The sequence below is a fragment of the Tauraco erythrolophus genome, chromosome 2 (genome assembly GCF_009769465.1).
Source record: "Tauraco erythrolophus isolate bTauEry1 chromosome 2, bTauEry1.pri, whole genome shotgun sequence".
NCBI classification, from domain to species: Eukaryota; Metazoa; Chordata; class Aves; order Musophagiformes; family Musophagidae; genus Tauraco; species Tauraco erythrolophus.
In genome coordinates this window covers 90,460,286-90,481,697 of record NC_141466.1, presented here as the reverse complement: position 1 = coordinate 90,481,697, position 21,412 = coordinate 90,460,286, and the positions used below count along the sequence as shown (strand labels likewise).

The 21,412-nt window shown below is 41.7% G+C and overlaps 1 protein-coding gene across 1 annotated transcript; it reads left to right on the top strand.

Annotated features, from left to right (window-relative positions):
- The first annotated feature begins 207 nt into the window (after window positions 1–207).
- OPN3 (opsin 3) lies at window positions 208–20,048 on the top strand. The gene is made up of 4 exons (XM_086627847.1): window positions 208–559; window positions 13,370–13,689; window positions 14,775–15,026; window positions 19,785–20,048. Exons 1-4 carry the CDS (start codon window positions 208–210, stop codon window positions 20,046–20,048), a joined length of 1,188 nt encoding a protein of 395 aa, XP_086483973.1.
- Window positions 20,049–21,412: the final 1,364 nt, after the last annotated feature.

Here is a 21,412-nt window from a genome sequence, read left to right as displayed (position 1 = left end):
CCGCTCCGACCGCCGGCGGGGGCAGCGCCCGCCCCAGGGCAGGCAGGGGCGAAGCCACCCGAGGGCGCGCCCTCCGTGGGCGGGAAGGCGGAGGGGGCTCCTCCTCCTCGCCCCCTCGTTCGCGTTCTGCGAGGCTGGGAGCGGATGGAGAGGCTTAGCCTCGCTGCGGCCGAGCCCCGGCGGGCTATGAGCGGCAAGCCGTGAGCCATGCACTCGGGGAACAGCACGGGCACGACGAGCCGCCCGGAGCCCGCGGCGGCGGAGCAGGAGGTGCCGGGCGAGCCGCCTCTCTTCAGCGCCGGCACTTACGAGCTGCTGGCGCTGCTCGTCGCCACCATCGGCATGCTGGGCTTGTGCAACAACTTGCTGGTGCTGGTGCTCTACTACAAGTTCAAGCGGCTCCGCACGCCCACCAACCTCTTCCTCGTCAACATCAGCTTCAGCGACCTGCTGGTGTCCGTGTTCGGCGTGAGCCTTACCTTCATGTCCTGCCTCAGAAGCCGCTGGGTGTGGGACGCTGCCGGCTGCGTCTGGGACGGCTTCAGCAACAGCCTCTTCGGTGGGTGATGGGGCCGCGGTCGCCTCCTGTCCCTCCCCGTCCCGCTGGGTCCCTCCTCTCAGGTGCCCTCGCTCCCCTTGCTTTCCCCAGGGACCCTCCTGCTTTCCCCAGGGGTCCCGCGGCCCGTCCCCCCTCCACACCTGTTCCCAGCCGTCACGTCCACCCTCCCCACCTGTCCCCAGCCGTCATGTACCCCCGCCCTGCCCGTCGCCTCCCCGTCCTCCCTCAAGCGACCGCCGCGTCCCTCACCGCTTCGTCCCTGGAGTTTCGTTCCTTCATCAGCCCTTCGTCCCGTTTCAGTTAGCGCAGCCCGCCCGCCTTCCCTCCCTGGCGGGGTGCACGGCGCCTCGACGGGGCGGGAGCAGGCGCTCTCCGTGCCGGGAGAGCCGGGGCCGGGCGGGCGAGTAGTCGCCGCCGTGGCGGCTCGCAGGGGCCGAGGTTGGGGGTCCCCCTCCCGGCGGCGCCGAACGGCAGAGTTATGATAAGAAACTGAGGAAACCGATCCGGAGCGAAAAGCAAATTCATAGGGAATCTATTTTTTCGGCTTCCCGCCCTCGCTGGTGTGACGGGAAACTTGGGGGAGAAGAGAGCGGTGTTGCTGAAGGGGGTCTCCGAGTCAGCTGAGTGTTGCGCAGACTTTATGAGCACACGAGGTTGTAGTTTATATGAGGAAACGCCGCAATCTGTGGATAAGGAGCGCGCACGACTCTGGCTCTAGGGTCAGGAACAGGTGGAAACCCGGCCGCGTCCCGTGGCAGTGCTCCCCTGCCCCGAGGGGTGCAGCCTCCCCCTGTCGGGACGTGTCTATATAGCGCTATCCAGCACGTGGCAATGCCTTGAATTTCTTTATCCATGTGTGAAATTCAAGTACCACCTTTCAGTTGTAACAGTGTCACAGTTGGTGTTTGGGAAACCACCGATTCCTGTGAAATGGGATTTTTTAGCACTGCAGAAGGAGTACTTCCGCTATTTCCATTTCTAAAAACTGTAAGCTCTTTACTGTTTTATTTCTTGAAATTCACACATATCCTTTGTAGAAGCCTGCAGAAGAACAGGATGCAGTCCAGGTTTCTATGTGCAGTCTGTTAAAAGAAATATGGCTTTGTTTTTCCTGACAAAGGATGCTGTAAAAGAACAGGATCATGTTTCTAATGGTGAAAGTAAGTATTTGGCTAATCGGTAGCCAAATTTAAAGCTCACATCAGATCCTCTTTTCTGGTAGAGGTCTATAAATTAGAGGTGGATTACAGTGCGTGCACACACACAACGCGTGCGCACTGAAAATTTGCTTTGATAAGGCAAATTAACGTTTTTAATAAGCTTTTCAGCTTTCCTGACTAAATCCTTGTTTAGCATGGTGCCACAGTATGCCTTTGGTGGGCTGCTGGGAGGAAGGTGTCTGGTTCCTCATGATTGATTTGACTGCTGCTGCCTAGCACAGCAAAAATCTTTTGTCTTTGAAGCTGTGGTGGATGCAGGATGTAGTTAGATGTTTTTGCAAGGTTTGATATTGGACGTCTGTGGTTTCCTATTGTTATCAGGGAAAGTACTAAAGAACCCATTTAAAATGAGGCTGCCTATATCGCTCACCCAGTTCAAATGGTTGAGAAACTCAAGCGTCTGTCACCTGGGTTCTGCTAGGCAGCTGAACATTAAGCTTGCACAGGAGAAGTGAAGTATAGTTCTGTTCCTCTGTTTATCCCTTATATGATGAAGGCGTTTTGTCTGTAGGGTCAAAAAATAAGATGCGTAGGAGAAGTAATATAAACACCAGACTATAATCATCTCTTACCATCTTCCAAAGATGGAACAAACAGAAACAGTGAGAGATAAATTGGCAAGCACAAGGCTTGATCACCTGTGATTTTTTTTTTTTTTTTTACTTCTGGATTTTTTTTTGAGGTGTGCTACATAATTTGTCACTGTGTTTTCAGTGTTGTTGCTTTCCTGCATCCCTTCATTAAATAAACTTGTTCCTAGGAAAATGTAGGCAAATTCATGGGCCTTGTCTACAGAGTGGTTCAGCTAGCATCACTGGTTTGCAAAATTACATCTTCTTGTTCTTGGTCATACTATTTTCCTCTTCCATAGTGCATTTCAATGGGAAGAATTATAGAAAGATTGTTTTTTTCTGTTCGTAAAAATAAGTGGTTCCCCACCTAAGTAAGTAGGGTAGCAGGGGCATGTCAATACTGAGGGGCAAAAGAAACTATGCCCTGCAGGTAGCATCACACTTTGTTTGCCATCTGGATTATTGCCAGCTTCAGTTTTCATTTTGTAACATGTCTATGGAGAGAGCAGTGATTTGAAGGTTGGTGGTGCGTTTTGTTTTGTTTTTTTTTTTCTTCTTTTCTGGAGGTGGTGAAGATACCTATCAAAGATTTTTATTCAGATTAACATTTCTCTTGTATATAAAAGCCCAAGTCATCTTTTATCTTGGGGGGTGGGTAGTGGGGAAGGTAATGTAACGAAGTCTTGTATGTATATTACATAGCAGCAATTCTTAAAGAGTGATACTTCTTCCCCCTCCTCCCAAACTTTTGGGAATAAAAAGTACATTCATTGATCAGAGGACATAAAGAATTGGCAGCTTTTAAAAATGAGATCCTCGTTAACTAAGCAGAGTAGTTACAGCTTTACAGTTTTCAATCTCTCAGTAAACCAGAGTGACCTAATAAAGACTTTTCTAGAATAAAGTGAAGGTAGTTCTGATATCATGGATATGGAGTCTATTAAATCATAATAGATATTGTGAGATTACTTTACGTCTCTGAGTATTTGCTGGGATTGGACCCAGTCCAGCTCATTTTACATTAAATGAACAAAACCTGTTTGTTTACAGCTATGAGATTACATTCTTGAGTATGAACTTAGACATTGCTATGTGAGCTTTCTGTACCAGCCCTTCAGGTCCAAAGGCTCTTCAATCTTTTTCAAATAAGAGAATCCTTATGTAACTTTTTTTCTTGGAAGAACAGCCTCTAAGCCCAAGTACTCAGTGTAAGCTGTCTTTCACATTTGTTGACTTATAAATGAGAGGATCCTCTGACAGTAAACAAGTTTGGGACATGTGATTAAAGCTGTTTTTTTTTTTAAATAGTATTTTCACTTTAAATTCAGAGTTAATTCTCAAAAAATTTTGAAAATCAGATTCTTTCAGGTTATTGTAGTTAATCAAGAATCATTTTGAAAAACATGATCATGTAGCTTTATTTTTAATTACCACGTGTGTTATTACGGGTTTTTTTCTCACATTGTTTTGAAAGCCAATATGATTAAATACGTAGGTGGAATATGTGCTGAAATAAACTGGTAGCATCTGCATTTCACCAAGTCTATGTTATGGAACAATGGCAACTTTCCCCCCCCAACAACAACAACAAGAGCCCTCTCCATGCTCCTCCCAGGAATTTTGGGTTGGAGAATCTGAAAATTTCTTATGTAAAAGTGCTTCTTATTTTATCAGCTGGTCTAGCAGTTTGGAGGCACACAAGATCCTCAACTTAGACACTGTAAGCAGACTTTCACATTCTGAAAGTTTTTGGTTGAGAAGAAGGCAACAGAACTACAGATTGGCTGTCTAGGTATAAATGGCTGGTTTTCGTGTTCCTTGCTATAGTCTATTTTTGCATTATCATAACTTCATCATTAGGCAAGCCCACATAGTAATATCTGCTTCTTGTGTTGCATTGTACAGCTCAGGACTTGTGGTCCGTGCTACTGCTGGCTATTTTTTCTGGGACTTGAAAGCTTTTCACTGAGCCTTTAGAACATGCAGAGATCTGCTTGCTAGAGAGTGAAACTGATCATTTTGACTGCTGAACATCTGTCCTTATCACACAAGTAACAGTCCCTATTTTCTTTTACTCATTAGATTCTGAAGTCAAGATACAGTTTAGGTATGTATGTCTTCATAACAGAGGCCATGAAAAGAACTTCTCTTTGCCATTACAAAGGCATTCTCAGTGCTCCATATACTGGTGTGGGGAAAATGATGTAGATCAGCTGACTAACTGACAAGTCTTGGTCTAAGCCTCGATGATTTCGTTAATCCCCATTTAATTTAGTTATACTGAGTTCCAGTATTTATTTTTTTAGTAGGTGGTGTATACTGATGGAATATGATAGCTACTTCAATCAAGTGATGTATTTAAACCATTTGTGTCACCTTTCCATGGCGGTGTGCAGTCAACTTTATGCTGGTCCCACAGAGCCTGCCACCCTCTCTTTATGTAAAACCTTGTAACTCTTTCCCTGTCAGTAGTCAACCAAGCTGCAAGTAGTAGAAATTTGTGTAATCCCTTTAACTGATTTAGTAATACAAGTCGTACCTGGGAGGTTTACTGTCTATCACTGAGAGCATAGGTTTTTGGGTATAATTGCTAGAGAGGAGACCTGGCAGCTAAACATACCCAAATGCCTTTGTTAACAGAGAAAGATACCCTCTTACCTGAAGCAAGAATTTGTTTAGTTGTGGAATGCAGGCTCAGAGCATATTAATCTTTATGTGCCTCTGCTGGCTTTTCACAGAGAAACTAGATTTTATTTTATTTTTTTATTTTTTTTTAAATGACAGCAACTGTTGCAGAACTTGATGTGCACGAGAGAAGTTTGTATCCTGCCTATCCACAGGCAGTGGATGTCTTCTTTAATGTCTTCTGTACATGGGATTAGGCCCCGAGGGTTCAGAAGTAAGCAGGTCTGATCATGTGGAATGTACATACTTACATCTCAAGCATAAATCGTTTCAGCTATAAGTAATGACACCTAAACTGTCTGCCAGTAGTATCGTTCTAACACTTTCTAATATGTTTAATTGGCAAGGGAAGAAAAGAGTGGAAAAACTGATTGATAACAGGAATGGTCTTGAGGAAAAAGAACAAAAATAATTTATCTGGGGCAGTCTCTTGACAGAAGATTGCATAGTAAGGGTGTACTCTGGGATAGGCTTTATATAATTAAATGACAAACAGTTTGTTTGTGATTGAAAGGTTAGTGTTACTAAAGTGAGATTAGAGACCTCTGTTTTTCTTAACAAAAGTGATTCTTGTAAGGGTAAAAATAGACACTTCCAGCTTTTAATGTCTAATTAACTGAAAGTATTATGACCCTTCTGGACGAGTCAACATTGGTACATAGTACCTACACTTTGATGAGGTACCAAGTAAATGTTGAGATCCAGGTACACACCCCCTTCCAGGAATGCGAACTGGAGGATGTGAAAATTTGTAAGCAGTTTTATAGACTATACTTTCCTGTGAAAAGCTCCAGAATGTACAACTGAGGGAGAATTTGTTTGCTGAGGAAAAAATAAAGAGTACGACTATGAAAGAATATTTTATGTATTTGTTTTAAGGCAAACTGATTTTGCACCGCCACCCCTCCAATACTGAAGTAAGGATTAATTAATTGCCGGAGACTGTCCTGTGGACCTGGCTTCAGTTACAGCCTATTTTAAAACAAAGCAAAATAATTTATCTGTATATAATTGTTAGCTACCTCACCTAAGGTTCTTTTCTATACGCAGGAAGGATGATGCCCTGTGCTACCCTCTTGCATTACCAATTATGATATATGCACTGATTTAATCTCACTAAAAGCAGGCAGTTTTAGGATCTTGTGTTACAGACAGCTGGAGACTCAATCAGTATGCTTTCAGCTTTAGCTTTTTTTTTTAAGTGAATTAATCACTTACAGGATTGAACGTGGAAGAGGTGATTGATTCCACTGTAGTTCTATGAGAGGTGTATATAAAACCTACTTGAAGTCTGTTGTGTCTAGAAGTGATTTTCATCTACCTAGATTTGATTGTGGATGCTAAAATTTGTTGGAAAATTAGAAGTCATACATAGCTGTCACTTAAAACATTGTAATACTTAATTGCTGAATTCAAATAGATTAGTTATATATTAAGTAATACAAAACTAGAGAGTGCAGTAGCACCTTGTCATGCCACAGACAAGAAGTTGCTTCTACTCAATTGCTGCTCTTTACCTTTTCAAATGTGAGGGAAGTGAGGAGAGGTTGCAGAAGAGCAGCTTTCCACTCTGATTAGGTATGCAGAATAGTAATTCAGCACTTGGATATAGGTCAAGGATTAATTGATGTGGAAAATAATATGCCCTTTGACAGAAGTCTTGATCTGTCTGAGTTTAATCTCATTTGCTACATTATGCTGTAGTTGCTCTCTAGAGATGCTCATTCTTCAGGAATACATATCTGATACCTGCTCTGTCCAAATTACAAGCCATGTTTTGGGGGGACAGTGTGGCAAACAATGCAATTAAGTTTTGTATTGCATGGAGAGAGCTGAAGCAATTGTAGTTGTTGAAACTAGTTGAAACTAACACTTCTGAGGGGCACTACATTATTTTGTCCTAATTTGGGATTATAAAGTCCGAATACGCACATCATATGGGACGATACACCGTAGATGTCATTTGCACTCTTCTCCCTGATGATCGACACTGCAGCTTGAAATATTTCACGATACGTCAAGACTAATATGACTCCTGGAAAAACCCAGAGTACAGAAGAAGTAGAATATCACATAAGACATAATCAAACCTATACCAAATGCAGTATTTCATGGAGAAAATAATGAGAGGAAAGAAAGAGAATTTAATTTCAAAAAAAACCCCAAACAACAAGAAATAGCTTATCATTCATCTCTGATTCTCAGTGGCTGGCTACTGGAGAAGAGCTGCACCATAGAATTGCATGCCCCTAGTTTAAGTAAGTGGACACTTTTGCTACATTTGACTATGCAGTGTAAATAAGAATGACCCCATTCGTGCTAGGGTAATTGCTCAGATTTAAATCGCAGCTAAAACTAGCATCTATAGTTTCTAAACACAAAGAGTGTTTATAATCAATACTCACAGGGAGGAGCATTCACTGAGATGCAAATCTGTAATCAGACAAGCATTATTTATAAACACTGAGCAGTCAAGACTTTCAGAAAGAGTCAGAAAGACTGATTTGCTATTACAGTAAATCAACCCTCAGAATTAGGCCTTAGTCTTAAATCAAAATACATAAATCTCAAGAAGCTTTAAGAATAACAAAATTTGTTTCAAGTAAAAACTAAAAATTGTTTTGAGATGCATATTTTTTGATAAGAATGTCAAAATAATGAATTCTCACATTTGCTTCTGCCTTGCTTGAAGGAAACTACAGGTTCTCGTTTCAGGAGCTAATATCCAAGCAATAACCATAATGGCTTTCTGTAGCAGCCTTTTCTTTTTTTTTTTATCAACACATATTTCATCATATTAAACTATGCAGCTTGCTCAGAATGAAATCTAAATCATTTCCAGAAAAGCTGCTTGGGGGGTGTGGAGGAAGTAAAATTCAGCGCTTTCTGCTAGGCAGTAAAAACTGAACTGTATATGGAAAATGAATGGAGCCATCCACATCCATAAATCACATATGAGGCAGTTGGAAGCAGTGTAAGAACATGAATAATATGGATATGTAGTGGGCTGAAAAAGGTGAGGCTTTTCCAGATGAGAACTGCCACCAAAGTGTACGGCTTTATGCAAAGCACTGCACTGCTGTGGGGACAGCACAAGAAGCCTTGCGTCTGTGTGCTCTTGGCAAATCTCTGCCAAGATTTGGCTTAAATCAAGTAACATCGTTACGTCCTGTGTTACACTGGACATTACGGTCTGCTGCTTACCAGCCAACCAAAAGTGACCCAAAATCAATATATTTTGATTGGTGGGGGTGGGAAGGAGATTATGCAGTCCTCTGTAGCTTAAAATTGCTTGAAATCAAAGATTCATGATTGCTTCATAGGGGCTGTAGTAGACTGATTTATTTGAAAGAATTGGCACCAGAAAGAGTCATGTAGAAGTAGTGACAGATATCTCAATCAGCATATGTATTAGATGCTTCAAGTTTCGTTATCCTTGCACCAGTGGGCTGTGTTCTCACTTTTTTAGTGATAGCTGTGACTACAGATCTTTTGTGGCCGTAGACTTACCTTTCAATTTGATTTCTGAGCACGCAAAGAAGAAAATCAGTAGTTGTACTTCGTACTGCCATCCCATCCTTTCCCACTAAAATGTGTGATATGAAAGAAGATGTTCATAGGCAGCAGGACTGAAAAAGAAATAGCAAAGATGGAGGAATATAGAGGACAAGTCAGGCTCAGGTAAGTGGAGAGATATGACAGGGATGGCTTTGAAACTAGACATCAGAGATTATGTGAGATTTTTTGTGTATGTGTGTCTACTCTAGGTAATACTATGTGTAGGGTTCCTTTTCTTTTCCTGCTGTGTCAGCTAAAAATTTTGGGAGTCAACTCCAGCTGCTCCACAAGGATATGGTGCCACGCACAAAGCACCAGCTCAGTGCTATGGGCAAATTGTGGCGTCAAGCCAAACATTATGTAGCTGAAGGATATTCCATCTGCTTAACATGTGAAATACTCAGAACCTGGCACTGCAGAGAGATGATCCAGACTAGAGTGTCGCATGTGAAAGAGAATATGCAAAGTCTGCTGATTTAGCCAGGATAAAGCTAAATATCAGATGTATGCAACCATTCATCATGAGATGGCGTCGAGGACAAGACACAACCACCACCTTCCCCTTCCTCCCCTGCCTCAGAGACCCTCAACTTCACAGGATATGGAGTCTCATAAACTGCTTAATTTCGTGGCGTGGTACCATCAATACCAGGGATAGTTACCGCAGTGTCACCAGGTATGTGCTTACCAGCCTCTGTGCTTTATTTAGCATATGAGTAGTTAAAGAACATTTACACTTGTTCTTTAGTGTTAAAAGTTCTGGATCGTTTGGAAGCTTGACATCAAAGCTAGTGTCAACATTGAGAAATCGGTGTTAATAATTAATCCATACTGGAAAAAAATAATTAAAAACACCCCATATTTTGATTCATGAAATCCATAACAAGAAGTTATCTTTTTCACTCTTGTTATTGTTTTCAACACTTGTCTGTAGTGTAGAATTCCAGTTGCTAATACAAATTAACACTTGGTTTTTACTTCTGTTTTAACCTGAATTAGCTAACTGAGATTAACATCATGAATTTATTGGTTTTTACAGTAGAAACAAACTTCCAAGTTTTTTGTAATTTCTGATCTGAATGCCCAACTCTGTCTGGAAGCAGTGAAATTAATACCATACCACTGCTGCTTGAATTTGCCTTGAAGTTTGATGAGTAGAAAAAAGAAGGCTATAACAAATAAGACCATTATTTTTCCTCAAATTTAAAAATAGATCTGCTCAGTCTGGAGAAGAGAAGGCTCCGAGGTGATCTTATAGCAGTTTTCCAGTACCTGAAAGGGGCCTACAGGAAAGCTGGAGAGGGACTTTTTACAAGGGTATATGGTGATAGGACAAGGGGCAATGGCTTTAAACTGAAAGAGGGGAGATTTAGATTAGATATAAGGAAGAAATTCTTCCATCTGAGGGTGGTGAGGCACCGGAACAGGTTGCGTAGAGAAGTTGTGGCTGCTCCATCCCTGGAAGTGTTCAAGGCCAGGTTGGATGAGGCTTTGAGCAACCTAGTGTAGTGGAGGATGTCCTTGCCCATGGCAGGGCGTTGGAACTAGGTGATCTTTGAGGTCCCTTCCAACTTTAACCGTTCCATGATTTTATGATTTTTAACCTAAATGACTCTTAAACAGCATTATCTACAGCACCCTCCACCGGAATGAATGTGGATTTTACCCTAGTTATGGACTTTCTGTTTCTAATACACATTTTAAAACTCATCTCCATAGGGCAGATCTCAGTATTCCTATTCTTACAGGTCTACCACAAATACACAGGCATCCATGACTCCACAGCATGAGGGACTTTTTTAGACCCTATGCTTTGTTTTATCCTGCAAGGACATTTTGTTTCAAATTTCTGTTTTTGTGGTTAACTACTTCAACCTCTGCTCTTTCAGATATGACCTTGTTCAGATCCTGCATCAGAGAGGAATTTACTGTAACATGCTGTGACCTGCATTTCTTGCCTCATGCCTGCACACTGTCAGGCACTTCCTGAATATCAAGAGAAAAGGGATTTGCTTTTCAGTACATACTGTGCAACAGGCTAACCAAGCTCCCTTTTACAGTTTGGGTAGAAAACTGAGGTATCCATTTAAAGACCACTGGTTTCAGACTGAAAGGGGCTTGAGCTAAAACTGTTTGAAGATCTATGTGTAAGTACAAAACTTTAGAGATATTGAGCTTCCAATGACTTCCTTGAAAATGTCAAGGACTCAGTAATTGCTTCTGAACACCTGTACTTTCAGCCAAGCATGTGTGCTTTTGATTACTTCGTCATGGCCAGAATTCAGTACTTGTGTAGAAAATGATGGGAAATATTTAAGAGCATACAAGGACATTAGTCATTGAATACCATTGTAAGTACCTTATTTATTCACCTGGTTTCCCTGAGCTTCTAGTGAGAGAGAAGGAAGGTGGTAAAGAGCAAAAGGTTATTTTAGGAGTTTTGATTCATCATCCCGAGGAGCCGGTCTTTTTATCTGGGACAAAGCCTCAGTGCACCATGTGAGCAAACTGAGGCTACAGTTGAGTGATGTGAATTTCCTCCATAAACATGTCTGTGGATGATTTTAAGAACCATCAGGTAAAATTTTGTAATTCCTAGTCTTTGGGCACAGGGAAATGGGAAGTGAATTTCTTGCCTTTACCTTAGGTTCAAGAAGGAGACAGCATTTAATTGTATAAAGTATTTACCTGAATTAGTATAAGCATACAAGAATGCCTATATAATTCTGTAATTATTTTCTAACTCCTGCTAAGGTCTTGCTTAGATCCACATTCTTCAGTTAATTTTCAGTATGTTAGGTCCTGAAAAAGAGCATGAAGGGCTTCCTATCAACTTTATTAAAAAAACCACCAACCAATGGAACAAACCTTAAGTGTTGTGGAAACCCTTTGGTCCACATTTGCTAGTCCAATTTCTCTTTCAAGCCGTAGAAACAAAATTCCTATGGCAAGGAGAAGAAGAAAACATATACAAGAAAACTCACAAAACTATACAAAACTAACTGTGAAAGTAGTCTTCCTTGCCTTCTGCATGTCCAGCAATATCTACTACTTTGGTTTAAAGATAACACTGGCAAAAAAGTACTTTTTTTTTTTTTTTAAATGTTCATTGTTTCATTTTAGAGAGCCAAAACAAGAATGTGGCATTTTTTCCTTTGGAATGAGAAATCCTTCCTGTTAATCAAGAAAGCTTTCTAAACTTTCTCTTAAAAAGGAATCCTCTAATTCTTGCAGGATAAAGTAACTTTCTTACAAAGATCTTAAAGCGTATCCTTCTGTGAGGTACTTGGTTAATAATATGCTGGTTTTGCTGATGAATGCCTTGACACAGAGGCTATGTGTTTAACTAAACTTTGTTATTTTTAGTTGCCTTCCTAAAATCCATGTTGCTGGTGATTGAGCATGCTATTGTTATTTTATTTCCTTCAATGCTTATCCTTTTTTTCAAAGTGAGATCAGATATCTGTGATATCCTTTGAAGATTTCTGCTGGATATAATGGTTATTCTCTTTTTGGCAGTCTAATCTGCTTGTTTAACCTTCTCACAGATGTATGAATGCATGTTATACCAAATATGAATGTACTCAAAGAAATGAAATGCTGTGTATATGTGTGACAAAATACCTATGCTTCTTACTAGATAAAATGTACACAAATTTAGATATAGATATTTATATAACCTCACAGTGCTGTGAAATACACCCTTCTGTGTTGTTTAAGAGGCTATGTATATGAGCTTGATGACTGAATCATAACAGGCTTCAGATGACAGACAAATGCATGATGAGCAGATTGGTTCTTGATCATTAAATTTCACCGACCATTGAAACAGCAATCTTTATATTCCAATCCAGACAAAATTGCCTTGACTTTTGCCCTGACTTCATTAAATTGTAAAAGTGTCTGGATAGGCTAATGCTGAGAGCTGAAAATAATCTGTGACTTCTCTCATAAAACGTTCATAAGTGTGTAGTGGGGTTGAGGTGGACGGAAAGGGAAGATGGTATACAAATAATTGAAATTAAGACTATAATATTTTTATTATAGTGGTAAGACAGGAGAGGTCACTCAATGTGACCCAATCTCTCTTCCAGATGGGCCTCCTTGAGCAACATAACTCTTTACTTTCATGATTGTTCTTTGCAATGAAAAGACTTAAAGGAAATCTTGGAAGGTGGAATTCTCCTAGTCATTTTGGTCACACTTAAAGGTGCTGAAAGCTTTCATTGACCTCAGTCTCAACTCTGAATTCCCTAGGTTTCTAACACATTTTGTTATTACTAGTTATATAATTTTTAAATAGCAGCTTTTTCTTTAAAAAAAAAAAAAAACAACAAAAACCTACCCCCCCAAAAAAACAACCCCAAAACAACCAAAAAACCCACAGCAATTGCCAACAACACACACACCTCCCCCTGCCCCCATCTTGTAGCATGATCTCTCTTGCTTAATGAAGTAATGTTTAGGAAAAAGTATTACCTTTGTCTGTTCTTTTCTTTTTTCTTTTTTTTTCTCTCTTGTCCTTCTTCTTGGCCATCTTACATCATGGGTCAGATTCCAGCGCCCTACTCAGAGTAGTTCTGAAGTTAGTGATACTGTTCTAGTCAGTGAGTAGTGGGGTATCACCCAAAAAACTTATTGGTGTTAGATTCATAATATGAACTAACTCATTTTGAGGTAACCTGCTAGCAAAGGAAATATTTATCAAGAGGACTTCACTCCAATTTGCAATGTTTGTGAATGATTTAAGTGATTTTCTTTTACTTTTCTTACAGGAATTGTCTCAATTATGACTCTCACTGTTCTTGCCTATGAACGCTACATTCGAGTAGTCCATGCAAAAGTGATTGACTTCTCTTGGTCTTGGCGGGCTATCACATACATCTGGCTCTATTCATTAGCCTGGACTGGAGCACCTCTTTTGGGCTGGAACAGATACACACTGGAAATTCATGGATTAGGTTGCTCAGTGGACTGGAAGTCGAAAGACCCCAATGATACCTCCTTTGTGCTCCTTTTTTTTCTTAGCTGTCTGGTAGCACCTGTTGGGATCATGGCCTATTGCTATGGCCATATTCTATATGCAGTAAGAATGGTAAGTTGATTCAAATAAAAGACTTCTCTTAATGTGATATTTTAAGTGAAAATTGCTGGTGCTGTATATTAAGCTTGGATTAGAGTCTAAATTTGCATTCTCGCTTCTTATTCAGACTTTTGAATATTTAATGTTCACATCAAGCACCACTAGAAGTGATGTAAGGTTGGAGGAAAACCATCCTAGAGCTACCAAGATCTATTTGTTGTGTAGTTTTACTGGGAGGCAGATTAGGGAACTGCTCATGCTCACTAATCCACATCAGATCCTCCCTTGAAACATGGGGAAAAGAAGACTCTGTTTGCATTTAAGGAGCTCCCTCTCTCCTCTTTGCAGCTTTTGAGAAGATCATAGAATCATAGAATGGTTAGGGTTGGAAGGGACTTCAAAGATCATCTAGTTCCAACCCCCCTGCCATGGGTAGGGACACCCTCCACTACACCAGGTTGCTTAAAGCCTCGTCCAACCTGACCTTGAACACTTCTAGGGATGGGGCATCCACAACTTCTCTGGGCAACCTGTTCCACTGCCTCACCACCCTCAGATGGAAGAGTTTCTTCCTTATATTTAATCTAAATCTACCCTCCTTCAGTTTAAAGCCATTATCCCTTGTCCTATCACTACATGCCCTTGTAAAAAGTCCCTCTCTGGCTTTCCTGTAGATCCCCTTTAAGTACTGGAAGGCTTCAATAACGTCTCCCTGAGCCTTCTCTCATAATCTCTTCCAAGTGGAGATTAGCCCTGTTAAACCAGTCTTCCATGTTAAATGCAGTCCATTTAAACACTTTCTGATGCTAAAGACCTATGTTAATGTTTCATATTCTGTGGGTAATTAGTCTGGGCCCATTCAAGTTTGTGGTCAACAGTATTGGCACAACGGATAACTGTTATAGAGAATGTTCATCTACATGTCCCATCTTTTCCTCATTTCATGACTCACTTGGATGACACTCGGAACCTGCTGCCTAGTATTCTGCTAAAACTAAATTGGTGAATTAGTGATGTATAAGTAAATTTAGGCCTATTCAGTTTGAAGTAAAACATAGAGCTATTTTACTTTACCATTTTATCTCTTTCTTCTACAGCTTCGCTGTGTGGAAGATTTCCAGACTGTTCAAGTGATCAAACTTCTGAAATATGAAAAGAAGGTGGCTAAAATGTGTTTCTTAATGATCTCCACATTCCTTATTTGTTGGATGCCCTATGCAGTGGTCTCCCTCCTGGTAACATATGGCTATAGCAACCTTGTAACTCCAACAGTAGCTATCATCCCATCTTTCTTTGCCAAATCAAGCACTGCTTATAATCCAGTCATCTATATCTTCATGAGTAGGAAGGTAGGTACATTAAAGATTTTCTTATTTGAATAATTAGTAGCCTGTTTCACAGTGTGGAGGTTAGATCTGGTTTACTTTAATCGGTAAAGCCTAGATTTTTTTTTTTTTTTTTTTTTTTTTATATTAGAACAGCTAGGATAAATAGTAAAGACCTAGTAGAACTGAAATCCCTGATGGTGTTTAAAGTACTACCCCATCAGAAATTGGATTTTTAAATGTCTGAATTCACACATGAGCACTCACATGAAAGGGAGCGGAAGGAGTGTCAAAATTTAAGTGTCTAATTCTGACAATTTACCCATGAAAGGGATTACAACTAGAAAATCTCATCTCAGTCACTCCCTTATGACAACAGATCTCCATCAGACAAAATTCAGAATATCTGTAGTATGCTTTTTAGGAGGACTTTGCCATTACGGCAACACAAGGGTTGAACAACTCAGCGCAGTATTTCAAATAAGTATGCTCACAAAAACACGAGTGACAGTCTGTTTAGGATTTTAGACTGGGTTTGGCTAAGTAAATATGTCAGTAAGATGTTTCGAGATTGTTAAAATACCAGGGAGTGAAACAATTGTCCATACTCCAGTTCTACTTAAGCCTAGAAAAGTTTTACAAACACACATTCCTGATACGTAACTGCTCATGAGCTCAGCCATGAAAACCAAAGAACATTGCAAACAAAAGTAGTTATCTCTTCGGTTGTGGAAGAAAAATTGGGGAAAAAAAGACATCTTGAAATTTTTGTTTAATCTCAAGTGGAAACAAAGAGTTGTCATTTGTTATGAATTAAATTTCTAGTGTACAATGCTAAAAAAATAAAAGTAGGAAAGTGAAACACTATATTCTTAAAACGTTTCCATTAAGTTTTTAAGTGAACGCTTTACAAAATTCAGCACATGGTCTTGGATCATTTCAGTCTTGATTAATTGGTGATTTTGACAAAAAAATATGACACCAGTAGCATTTCTCAGAGCTTTTTAGTATTCAAAGCCAGAATCTCATGTGGATGACAGTGAAATATTTTTTTGGAGGTAAATTATATGCTGTTAAGAAGACATACTTATCTATGAGAAGAATGTGTATATATTTGTCTGCTCTTTTAGTCTTCATTATGAAAAGTAAACTGCTGATTTAATGGTGGTAACTACTTAATTTCAGTGCTTTACAGAGCAAAGAGAGAATGAAAGTATTTGGAGTTATCAGTGGCATGTCAAATTTGTGGAAACTGGAAAAGTATACATATTTCTGTAAATCATCAGTACTCTGAAGATTCACCACCTTAAGCAGTGTTGGTGAAGTTATTTAGACATTAAAATATCTTCACTATAACTGTGAACATTAACTGAAAGTATAACATGCCCATTGTCAACTTCTGAAACCAAGACTGTACAAAGTTAAAGATACCTGGAGTTTAATAGAATCACTTGACAAAGACTAAAGAAATATGAATGACTGCTGGAAGGATTTCCATGGGTTTTCATTACCTCATTATAGAGATGGAACTTTCTGTGATTTCCTACACTGGCTTGCAGTTGCCTGGCAGTAGCCCGGACCAGCCAGCAGTCTGCCAGGACAAGGCAGCCAAGTTAGTGGGTTTGATGAGCGTTGTGGTTTTAGGCCGATCCAGCAACTAAAACTCACACAGTCTCTCCTTCTCCAGTAGAGTGGAGAGGAGAAAAATATAATAAAGGGACTGAGGGTTGAGACAAGAACAGAGGGAGCACCCACCAACCATGGTCCCGGGCAAAACAGACTGGGCTTTCTTAAAGCAAAACAATTTATTGATGGTTACTTAAAAGGACAAAGGGAAACAAAACTGGTTACTTGAGAGGATAAAAAGAAACAAAGCCAGATCTTAAAACCGACACCTTCCTTCCCCCCACCCCCGCCACGCCCCCCATCGGCGCAGGGGGCAGGGACTGGGGGAGTGCAGGTCAGTTCATTCTGTGCTGTTACTGCTGCTTCTTTCTTAAAGGAGAAGGAGTCCTTACACCCTTTTCCCCTGCTCCGGTGGATCCCCTACTCACGAGGAAAAATCCACAAACTTCTCCAGTGTGAGTCCAGCCCAAAGGAAACAATCCTTCCCCACAGATTGCCCCAGTGTGGGCTTTACCACAGTCTCGGATACTTAGGGAGCTGTAGCCACTCGCTTCGACGTGGGTCGTCACGCAGACTCCAGATGCCTTTCTGCCTTGTCGTGCGTCCCAACACGACCATCCTCAGGCTCAGGCATCTCCTCTCCCCGGGCTGAGAGTGGGTCTCTGCTCCACCGAGGCCGTCCTGGTTGCAGGGGGCCGCCTGCTATCTCACCACCAGCTGCAGGGGAAACTCGGCTCCGGCACACCTCCTCCCGCTCCATCCCCACTGACCTGCTGTCGATGCGGCTGTTTCTGTCAGATCTCAGTCCTATCCGGGTGAACTCAGCCCAGTGGACACCCCAGGAGTGGGGTGCCCCCGAGTTCCCCAGCTGGCTCCGCTGCCGCCATCCTCAGTGGGCGGCGCTGGCCCGACGCAGGCAGCCACCTGGCCGGGAGCCAGGGAGCGGGGGCAGTGCCCTCCTCCCTTCTCTTCTTGCTCCTGGGCAAAGCACCTTTTCCGGTTCCTTTGTCCCGACTTAAATAGGGCAATTTGCAGAGGCGCTCATTGGCTCAACCCCGAGGGGGATGGCAGTCTGATCTGGTGGCCAGAACCAAGTCTAACCCGGTTCCAAAACCAGGGCGGTCACAGGGAGCAAAGCCCCTCTCCTGCCACCAGACCCCCCCGCCCCCCCCCCCATCAAACCATGACAATGAGCCAGATGGGTGGCCAGGCAAAGGCATAGCTTCAGTGCAGCTCGGGCCAGGACTGAGGGCAAGGGTGAGTTTAAACGCTGTTCCTGAGTGAAGGCAGGAGGCCCCCAATGTGGCATCTCACAGCTCTTCCCCCACTGCTCATTTCACAGCAGGCTGATTCAACGTTACACAGCTGCACAATATCAGAGCTGGCCTGGGTATGAGGAGCTAACAACAATCATGTTCAAAAAGAGTATTTTTCAACAGAGTTGGGTGGGGGTTTTTGGGTTTTTTTGTTTTTTTTTTTTTTTTTTCTTATACAATGAGTACATAAGAGTTTGTAAGCTGAGTAGTTTAACCTGAATTTTTTTTTTATGTTCTGATACACAGAAGCAAATGAAACTGGTACCAGGAACGATGCCAATTAAGTCATAGCCAGGATAAGAACAAATCAGCTGAACACGCTTATTGGAGATGTGTTGTGAAATGCTTTTCACTCATCTCTAATGCCAGATTAAGACCAAAATGATAACATTTTTGCTCATCTTCTGGGTTATTTTGCCCTCAGAAGGAATCCTAAAACTAGTTCTTCTCTATAATATCCTTCTTCTGTCTGACCTGTTCTAACATGCTTGGGCCTTCTCACTTCCATGCTACTCAGAAGTACCATGTTATCTCTGAAATCTTCAGGGCCTCCATATGACCATTCTCTTGTGTTTTCACATAGCATCAGGTTAGGTTTCCTCTATCATTTTGTAACTTTCTAGGTCCCCTTCACAGCGGGACCTATTGCCTTCCCTGTGTCAGAGTAGGATTAATTTCCTATAACAAAACCGTGTTCCAAACTGGCATGTCAGAGAGCTTCTTGTGAAATAGCTGGAAAAGCAAAGGCAATGACCATGCAGGATAATACAGAATAATCCTGAACACAGCTAAACGGAAGGCTGTTGAGAAACATGTTCTACACCCTTTTCAGGGAAAATGTGGGTTGTTTCTCCCTGCCCTGTTTGTTGTTGTGGGGTGGGGTTTTTTGTTTGATTGATTTTTTTTTTTTTTTTTAAAGTCCTCTTCACACATTCCAGGCATGTTTTGTTATGATTATTAGAAAAGAGAGGAAGCTGCCTACTTGTTTCTTGTAAAAACAGAGAATTTCCCCAAAGGATCATATCTTAGCTTTAGATGTGTGCAGACATGGACTACTGAATGAGTGCATCCTTTAACCCCCATACTTGAATGCTTTGCTTTGTGAAGAAGAGACAAATTGGAGCATTTTAAACAGCACTACTACTGGAATTGTAGTTCTGTATACTGATGTGAGCTTTCACTGAATACCTTGTGTTATTTAATCACAAGATAGATCAGACTGCCTGTATCATAATGAGCTTCTAATTAGCTGAAAGGCTTATGTTCCTTCAATATTCAATGGGAACGTTTTAGTTCTGTGTTACCAACTTTTGGAATTTTATTCTATATCTGCGACATTCAATGCTTTTGTTAAAATTCTAGACCTTCGAGTTACTTAAAAGGAAGAAAACATCGCTTTGTATCCCCTTCCTCCCCTTGTTCCTTCCCTCTTCATGGTCCTCTGAAGTGTTTCTGAGAATATTCTTCCTCTGCTAAATCAAACGTGTGATTTTTGAATACTCAAAAATGAGAACAATACCTATAGCACATTTTGGAGCCTACTCTTCTTGTTCCTTGCAGATTGCTGTTTGCAGGTCTTGCTGCTGGTAAAATATTAAATTGCATTTCAGTGCCCTCTACTGTCCAGGTGATCCTACTCAGCTCTTTGGTGTAGGGGAAAAAAGTGCCTACTAAAAAGCCACCATGTTTGTTACAGCACTGAAACTAACTCAGGACAAGGTGGAGATATGCAGAAATCTGTTATTTTGAGTCATTTACTATACTGCTGTCTTCACTGGATGGTACATGATAGTGCACGCTTAGGAAGTTGAAAATTCATGCTATTTATTCTCTCTTGCAGTTTCGACGATGCCTTTTGCAACTCCTGTGCTTTCGCCTGATGCGATTCCAGAGGACCGTGAAAGATACACCAGCAACAGGGAATGACAAACCAATACGACCAATAGTTATGTCTCAGAAAGCAGGGGACAGGCCAAAGAAGAAAGTGACATTCAGCTCTTCCTCTATCATTTTTATTATCACCAGTGATGACACTCAGCAAATAGATGACAACAGTAAACACAATGGGACAACAGTAAATGTCATCCAAGTAAAGCCACTATAGGGATGAGCTAGAGAGATGTGAGAACGAGATGGGCTTCAGCCAGTAGACTGTTTAGGTTGGAGACTGGTTTCAGTGGTGGTGTCTGTGGGCTGCCAAAGGAAACCACATTCTTAAGCTGTGAAATACTGAAGGGATTCAGCATCTGAAGCTCTGCAAGCAGTTCAGTTTTGGTCACACTACTGAAGTCTCTGCATCTGTGCCAAAATTGCTGATGGATGTCTTTACTCTGAATTTTCTTAACGCATATTGTAGGGTTGCCATTCAGGAGAACGTCGTCAGGCTGGAGGAATGCACGGATGGGAACGTTACAAAGTTCAGTAAGGGCAAGCGCAAAGTCCTGCACTTGGGAATGAAGAATGATGCTGCAGCACAGCAGGCCAGGCCCTGGCTGCCTAGGATGCAGCTCTGCCAGAAAGGACGTGGGGTCCTATTGCTAAGTGAAGCAGGGCTTGAACCTGCAGTGTGCGCTGGCAGCACGAAAGGGCACCAGCATCACAGGCTGTACTGGCAGGATCAGAGCCAGTAGTCTGAAGTGATTATGCCCTTGACTCAGCCGTCATTAGACCACATCTAGATACTGCATCCAGTTTTGGGACCCCAGTACAAGACAGACATCTGTAAAGTAGGATGAGTTCAGTGGAGTCCCCCAAGATTGCCACAGGTTGGAGTACTTGGCCTGTGAGGAGAGGCTGGGGGAGATGCACTTGACCAACTCAGAGATGAGACATCTTCAGGGGAACCTAGTAGCAGCCTTCCAATACAGATGGAGAGGTTTTCAAAAAGATGGAGCCAGGCTTTTCAGGGTGATGCATAGCAGAAGGATCAGAGACAACAAGTGTGAACTGAAACAAGACAGATTTGGACGGAATACAAGGAAAAGCTTTTTCACCCTGAGGACAGCCAAGCAGTGGAAGAGGTCTGACTAGAGACTTCCTGAGGTTCCTACCAGCTTGAGTCATCCTGTGATCCCTGAACTGCCAGCACTCCCAGTGCACAGAGTTACCAGGGAAGAGGGAGGAATGTCTGAAGTTGGCTGCAGTTTAGCTGGTCTGAATTGGCACTTTGCAGGGCAGGGGGTGGGAGAAGTGATGTTGACAATGCCTGGGGTTATGGTTAAACCGGAGGCCACCAGAAACCTGTCCATGTGTACTCAACAAGCCATTCTCTTGGTGCTAGCTGGTGGGACTCCTGAGCTACGTATTGAAGAAAATCATGCAAATCAAAGCACCAATGATGAAAGGTCAGTGAAAAGGGAGAAAAGGATTTTTCTTTTTTTTTTTTTTTTTGTTACAATATATGTTTCATGCATCTTTATCTTGCATCCATTTATTCTGTACGTGGACCAGGAGAGTCATCCCATGTCA

Bases quoted from the DNA above. Each gene is read 5' to 3' on its own strand.
- OPN3 (XM_086627847.1), top strand. From the start codon at position 208: ATGCACTCGGGGAACAGCACGGGCACGACGAGCCGCCCGGAGCCCGCG. The intron at 13,690-14,774 runs GTAAGTTGATTC...TTTCTTCTACAG, and splicing joins TTCTATATGCAGTAAGAATG to CTTCGCTGTGTGGAAGATTT. The intron at 15,027-19,784 runs GTAGGTACATTA...TCTCTCTTGCAG, and splicing joins ATATCTTCATGAGTAGGAAG to TTTCGACGATGCCTTTTGCA.